The following is a 7,361-nucleotide window of genomic DNA, read 5'->3' as shown; positions in this document are numbered from 1 at the left end:
TTTCCCACCTAAAACCTAACCGTTCATTTTCAATTTCATACAATCCAAGAGAGCAAGACGATTGCTTGCATACAATATTGGATGATTGAAATATTCCTTTCAACTTTTATTTTATTATATTCTGTGCCTTTACTTTTTCTTTAACTCAGAGTCAACTTTCTGCCCAAGAAAAAAATAAAAACTCAAGTCAACTTCTTTCGTCCTTTTCCGCTGTGTTCACACTCCTGATCCCATTTGAAAAATCATTTAAAATACCATTTCAAAGGGTATGACTTTTTCATTTAATAACTTCAAAGTTTTTCTCAAGCTTTTGCTCCATCTCCATCGGTCCTCCAAGGTTCAAAATGGCATTATATATTCAATGAAACTGCACTTTTTCATATGAAATAATAATGGCTTTTCAACTAACATGTAGCTCAACTTGTTAGAAGCTTTAATATGTAATTGTCTTTAATATTGAGAGGGCTTATTACCGTTGTGGTTTGACCTGGCCCAATCAGGATGAGATGGGGTTTGAAGGGCTCTGGATGCCAGGCACACATGAAAACAAATGGCTTTTCAATCTGAATCTTAAGATAAATCTAACGACTAAGATGAGGTTGAAATTCCACATAGTTCAAGGGATTTCAATACTCTCAAATAAAATCCAAAAGGGCAACACGACACTTGAATGAAATGGAGGAATAAGATCTTTGGACCGAACAAAACTGAAATCCCTTGAACGGTATGAAGTCTGGATCCCTGAGATGAAGGTTGAAATAAATCTAACAACGAATATTCTTCCTGACTCCACTCAAGCAACTAAAACAAATTTTAATTTGAAAACAAGCATTTATTGTATTTCCACGTTCTACCAACAGCTTCAGTCACCGAAATATACAGTGTAACATATTTGTATTCACATAGTTCTTCAATATACAAGGGTATCACTGCTAAAATAATGTACATGCAAAGGGCATGTGATTAAGTTGCCAAGAAGCCTGCATAGGTTGACCTTCTTTCCTTAGGTCCAGTCAGACTCAGGTTCCGACGTATGGCCCACGAATTGAGACTGGTGGGCCAGATGAATATCTCCATTCTCCACAAGCTAAGCATCTATCTATCTCAACCCTGTTTTCAAGTGTACAGAATTTGCAAGACCACATCTTGGACTTGACAAGCCTTTGTGCTCCACAGGCTTCACACATAAGGGCAATTGGCTGCAACAAACCGAGACATCATCGCACTTTAGTTCTGTCAATGCAATGAAAGTATATAAAGAGACCCAGCATTCATGAACATGCATTAGCTGATTTATAGAGATATTTCAACAGAGGAGCTGTTACTAATAACAAAAATCATATAAATGCCATGCTTTATGGAACAAAATTTCAGAGGTCAAACTCAGAAGATAGGTAATTTATGCTTAGCGATGAGCAAACTTTGGCGTTGAACTTGAACTACAACTGATTTGATCAATATGATGGTGTGGGTGGAGAGAGGGGGGAAGACTAGAAAAAATGCTCAGCAACTTTCATGTCCTATTATGTTTTAGGGCAAGCATCGTTTATCTGAGTCTCCCTTGCATTTCTATTCAGTCTTTCAGCACTACATTATAAAAATAGAAAAGAAAGAGATAACCCTAAAGAAATAAATTTGTGCAATGAGTTCTTTTATATGTTGTTTGGACACAATTGCAACATATAGAACTCGAGTCTCCACATCAGAAGGATGAATTCTGATGCGGGGCCTTCAAGAACCTTCAGTTCTAGCTGCCTTTGAGGGCGTGGTTCTAAGTTCTTATAATCAATTATTTTCATTTTTTTCATCAGACAAAAATAGGCCAATCAAGTAATAGCCTCCAAGAAAAAACCTGCATCTGTTCACTTGTTTCCCACCAATAAACAGCTTACATCTTTGCAAGTATTCCATCATTAATGCATGTACTCAAGTTTCACAAGGACCAGACAGATTTATCATATGTTGTGACTGGCCAAAAGCCAAGCCCCAGCTGTTTATTTGCATGATCAGGGTGCAGGTGGGGGAAAAAATCCAAATGATAAAGTCAACATTTTTGTTATCGAGCAGACAGCAATGCAGCAGAAATGTTAAGCACAAAAATAAATTTAAAAAAAAAAAACCTCCAACTTAAAACCATCAATACAATATTCCAACAACTTTACAGAACACATATAAACACATTGTACCTCATTTAATAAGGTGCAAGTATTGCACTGCCATTCTGCTCCACCATCTACTGTTTCTCCACCCACATTAGATTGAATGGAACTATCATCAGAATTCAAGGACATTCTGTGCCTCCCAGAAGGTCCAATCAAACTCATATTCTCATGAACGTGTGTTTCACCATCTGCAGACTTTGATCCACACCATATGTCATCATGCAGTCTCCTTTCTGCAGCCATAGCAGCAGCTTGAATTGGACTCAAAGCTGACTTAATGCTGTTGTCACCACCTAAACGCTGAGGTCCAGAAGGCAATAAAACCCCACGGTGTGCTCGGCTTTCAGCTGCAGCCAATGCAGCCTGGCGAACTGATGGCAGAGGTGGTTGACGGGAGAATCCACCCAAACGTCTCCCAGGAAGGTCAAATCCTTGCCCAGTACCACTGATCCCTTTGGCCATCAGATCTTCACATTCCTACAGGCAAGTGGAATCTGCATGAAGCACACAAAAGTGTCTAGGACCAAATATTAAGAGATAAGTATATGAGTTACCCAGTGATTTGTGTTAAGTTACTAATAATTCATGGAACCAAACACTTTTTTGTTGACCTCAACTATACACAATTTTTTATGACACAACGTAACAACAACCTCAGCACCAACGTGCCTCCCCCAACTTCTCTTGTAGCTTGGGTTTGTGGATGCATCCTAAGCAAAATGGGCTTATTTATATGCTATATAGAGGAAGCTAAAATCCTAGCATTTACAGCAGCAACAAATGTATTATATTGCCATAGATACTTGATATCTTTATTGAAATAAAACTTCAAAATAAAGGTAAAAACATATCCTTACAATTACAAAGCACATGTAATATTAGCACCATATGTACTATTATAGACTGCAGCAGTTGTGATTTATGACTTCTAACTGTTCTTTTATTTTATCAATTTTTTCAAAAGAAAAATAAAGTTTATTAATAGGAAGACAAGAGGACGAAAACAGAAGACAAGAGATCTCCTCAGTCAAAAGAGGAAATAAGACTCTTCCTCTCCAAAAGCTTTCCATTCCCTTTGTAAATCTATGAGCAACATCCACAAGAGACCAGAAAAATAATCCTTTCCCAAAGAAGATGACATGTAATTTCACCATACACAGCACAGGGAACATATTTTTTAGAAAGAGCACAAAGCATTAGTTACCTTCCTGATTTCATCCAAAAGGTTATAAAACTGAGCATTGTGAGGACCATGTTCATTATGGCAAAGTTCATGTAGCATAGTATCAACAATCTGCTCATAAGGGAAGAAATCCCATTCACGGTCAGGCCGCCGCAATCTTAGCTTTACCTCTGCACCCAGTCCTATATTCAGACCTTGAAGAGATGGATTGGCAGGACTGCATTCTAATGTTTTAGACAGCAAGAACTAATATGAAAGTGTACGTTTTTTCTTTTAAAAGAAAACAAAGGTAGGTGAATAAGAAAGTACCAGAATTCAGAAAGAATTTTGACTTTCCATTTCCTTTTCCTCATTATAGGCTGCACCTGTTTAGCTATCTTTTCAAGAATCCTCCTTGCTTCATCTTCTCCAATTCTCTTGAGGGGTTTAATTTCCCAAACCTTGTTAAGATCATTAAGATCCATGCTAAACAGTAAGGAAAAGTTCTTGACCCTGCTTCTGCAGCAATCACTAAAGCAATGAATGACAAACTCTGCTTAAATTATTCAGAAGCAACAACCTTCACTTTAAAATGAAAATTAATACATCACTTAACCTCAGAAGCCACATTAATTCAAGGCTAAAGGTGGAATGGAAACCCAAATTTTCCATTTAACCAGCTCAGATTGTAACAACAAGAGGTTGCTATAGAGATCCAAGGAGCAAGAATACATATAAAGGACATAAGACAGGATTTAGTCATGTCATGTCTAATGTGATTGTTGGCTACATGTTAGACACAATATGGCTTCTTCTTTTGTAAGAATCAGTGCTTCATAACAATAAATGAAAAGGAAAGAAAATCCAAAAGACTACTTGACATTTCTCTGAAAAATACTATCGAGTAATAAACCTCAATAGCATAACAGAGTTCAACCCACTAAAATTGAACCCATTAGTGTAAATTTGGTAAATGAATAGGACTGCAATACAAGTAAGAATCAGTTATCACATAGGCTCAAGCCAGAGCGTAGACACCCAATATAAAGAACAAAGTTCCGCCCACACTCAACATCCCAGGCTTTCCACTTCTTTGGTTGGAGGGGTTGAAGAATTCTACATAGCAAGTTCAATCCAATCCTCAGGCTCAGCTATATCTTAAATCCTCATAATGAAAAGGTTACTAGGAAAGAAAGATGCATCCAACTGAGTTTGTAAAATTGATGATAGAGAATTGAAGGACACTCACCGCAATACAAAAACCTTGTCGACGATGAAAGGCCAGGAGGCTTGAAGATTTGATCGCAATCCGATGATTTTATGCTTTGTTTTATTTCGCCGATGCAAATCACGGCACTGGGAGCGAGAGATTCGTTTTCTGATCTTAATTAGTATTTGACCTTTGTGGTGGACAAAATAGTCATCGTATAATTATAAAATTCGAAAATTGGATGTTCAACGAAGTTCGTGTATTATCTACATTACATGATTTTTGGCAATAATAATAGGAAAAATAAAAATAGTTATAAAGGATGAGACGGAAAGGATTATCTAGACTGCAGAAGACAAAAATGGAAGCTGGGTCTTGCGGAAAGAAAATAGGAGTGAAAAAAAAAACAAAAAGAAATTTCGATTTTTTCTTTTAAATGTCCTCTTCCAAGATTTAAGCTTTGATTTGTGTTTTAGGAGGATTAGTTGTTCTCGCTAAATCAAGAATTTTTAAATAGTATCTCTTAATAAATTAATTAAATATTTATTTATCGTTATGTAATAGAATATTTTACTTAAAAATAAATATAAAATAATTTATTTATTAAGTATAAACTTTGAAAAAACTCATTAATTATATATTGAAATATTTAAAATGTCTTATATTTTTTAACATTTAATTTTAATATATATATATAAATAAAATATTAATGGAAATGATACTTTCAAATGGATGCTTCAAGCTAATGCACAATTTACAATTTCTTTTATGTATAATGTCCTTCAAAGTGCTCGTACCGAAGCTAAAGAGCAGATTTGGAATATTGTGTGGAAATGGAAGGGCCATTAAGGATTCAAGTTTTCATGCGGATGGCTTTACACAAGAGGATTATGACTGCACAACAAAACAAAATCTTTGGCTCTTCAATGTTGTATGATATATGTGCCTTTGAAGTGGAAGATGTTTTAGACATTCTAAGAGATTGTAAGATTGCTCAATTTATTTGCAAAAAATTAATCCTTACTGAAGAGTGGACTTTATTCTGGCAAGTGAACAAATGTGGTTGGTTTTATTGAAATCTCAATAGCAAGATGCATCATGAGTTTTCTCCTTAGGATATTGTTTTTGGGGATATTATCCAATCTCTTTAGAAGTATTATAATGATCATATTTTCAATAATACAAACTCTAATCCTATTGAGTCAGTTAAGAAGATCACGAGCTTCGCAAACTTTGTGCATAATAGTTTGTTTATGAGTGATTTTTATTGTGTACTTTTGACTCAAACAAAAGTTAGGCAGGAATGTCCACCTTATGGGTGGGTTAAACTAAATGTGAATGGATCAGTGTAAGGGCATATCGAACGAATAGGATGTAGGAGCTTGTTTTAAAATGAGGATGGAAATTGATTGGCTAGTTTCATGTGTGACTTGGGATGTTGCTCTCCCTTAAAAGCTTAGTTGTGAGCATTTATCATGGCTCAAGATTTGTGAAGAAACTCATTATGGAAAGTGATTTGATTCCTATTTGCCAACAATTGCAAGATTTCTTAAACACAGTCAAATTGAACATTGGCAGTTGAAACATGGTGTTAATTTTCTAAATGATGACGCTGAGATTTTGGTCAAATATGTGTTAAGAGATGATAATGTTTGTGTGAATTAACTTACAAATAAGAATGTGAATCGAGCTGATCCATGCATGGTAATGGAAATGCTTCTTAATAAGATTATCTCTTTAACGAATCAAGATTTTTAGGAAATTTCAGTTTGTATCCAGAATTTTGAAAAGATTTTTTTTTTTGGCTATAATTTGAATTTTCTAATTTTAGGAGGATTACAAATGCACAGAAAAGGTAGATTTAGGAAACCATAAATCCAACTCAAATGAGGTTAAGACTAGGATTTAGCCCATAAAGACTCAAGCTCATTATTTTTTAATTATTTTTTTTAAATTAGTACATACTCATTTGATCTTATTTATAAGTTATTTTTAATATGTTTTAACAGAATTAAAAAAATCCTTAAAACTTAATTCTATTTAAAAATTTAATAACTTTTTAACTTTATTCATATTAAATATATAAAATTACAAATGTCATTAATATATTTTTTCCACCAATATTTAACGAGGATAAAAATTTAAAGATTAAATAATAATATAAAATCTAAATTATAGGATCAGGACCTATTTCAATTTTGAAGTTGATTTTGATACATTTTAGAATCAAAACGATCACATTTGTAGCAATCTCATCCTCATTGTTGTCATTGAATTTAAATAAACGTTGTGCCTCAACACATTGCAATTACTCTCTCTCTCTCTCTCTCTCTCTCTCTCTCGCGCGCGCGCGCGCAATCGCTTGACTGCATCAACAACGCTAAAGTTCTGGAGCTGGATCCTTTTCAATTTCAGCATGAAAATTATGTTTGTAAAATACTCTCCCGTTTTAAAAAATATAAAATATTTTTTAAAGAATTGAATGATAAAAAATATAAAGTATTTTTAGTTTTTAAAATATAATTATTGTCTTTTTTTTTAAAGTATCCCTATTGATAATAATTTTATATTTATTAGAGAATATTTAGTTGAAGTAATATGAAAAGATAGAATTAATTTAAAAATAAATAATTATTTTATTAAAAAATAAGATTTGTATAAAAATATGAAATATTTTTAAATGGAAAATAAGGTCTAATCTTTTGATGACTTAATCGTTTTTCTTCATCCTTTGTGAGTCTTCCTAATGACTTCACATTCAGGGAACCTGGGATAGGAACAATAGTACCATACAGCCCCTTGGCAATGGAATGTTTTTTTGGAGGCA

General features: G+C 34.0%; 1 protein-coding gene across 7 annotated transcripts; it reads right to left on the bottom strand.

The window, feature by feature from the left end:
* Window positions 1-802: 802 nt before the first annotated feature.
* Window positions 803-4,796, bottom strand: LOC129287477 (DNA-dependent metalloprotease WSS1-like). 7 transcript variants are annotated; one of them, XM_054923643.1, is made up of 6 exons: window positions 4,574-4,787; window positions 3,941-4,440; window positions 3,655-3,837; window positions 3,367-3,562; window positions 2,187-2,639; window positions 803-1,199 (listed from the first exon to the last, which is right to left on the bottom strand). In XM_054923643.1, the coding sequence occupies exons 2-6, from the start codon at window positions 3,994-3,996 to the stop codon at window positions 1,020-1,022; spliced, it is 1,068 nt and encodes a 355-aa protein (XP_054779618.1). In that variant the 5' UTR covers window positions 3,997-4,440; window positions 4,574-4,787; the 3' UTR covers window positions 803-1,019. The 7 variants fall into 7 exon arrangements, with proteins under 7 accessions (XP_054779618.1, XP_054779622.1, XP_054779621.1 ...); XM_054923647.1 differs by having other exon boundaries at window positions 3,655-3,843; window positions 4,337-4,440; window positions 4,574-4,784; XM_054923648.1 differs by having other exon boundaries at window positions 1,098-1,233; window positions 4,574-4,796.
* Window positions 4,797-7,361: the final 2,565 nt, after the last annotated feature.

This window comes from Prosopis cineraria, unplaced genomic scaffold (genome assembly GCF_029017545.1).
Source record: "Prosopis cineraria cultivar Desert tree isolate PC_DT_omini unplaced genomic scaffold, ASM2901754v1 PC12, whole genome shotgun sequence".
Taxonomy (NCBI): domain Eukaryota; kingdom Viridiplantae; phylum Streptophyta; class Magnoliopsida; order Fabales; family Fabaceae; genus Prosopis; species Prosopis cineraria.
This window is presented reverse-complemented; position numbering and strand designations above follow the sequence as displayed.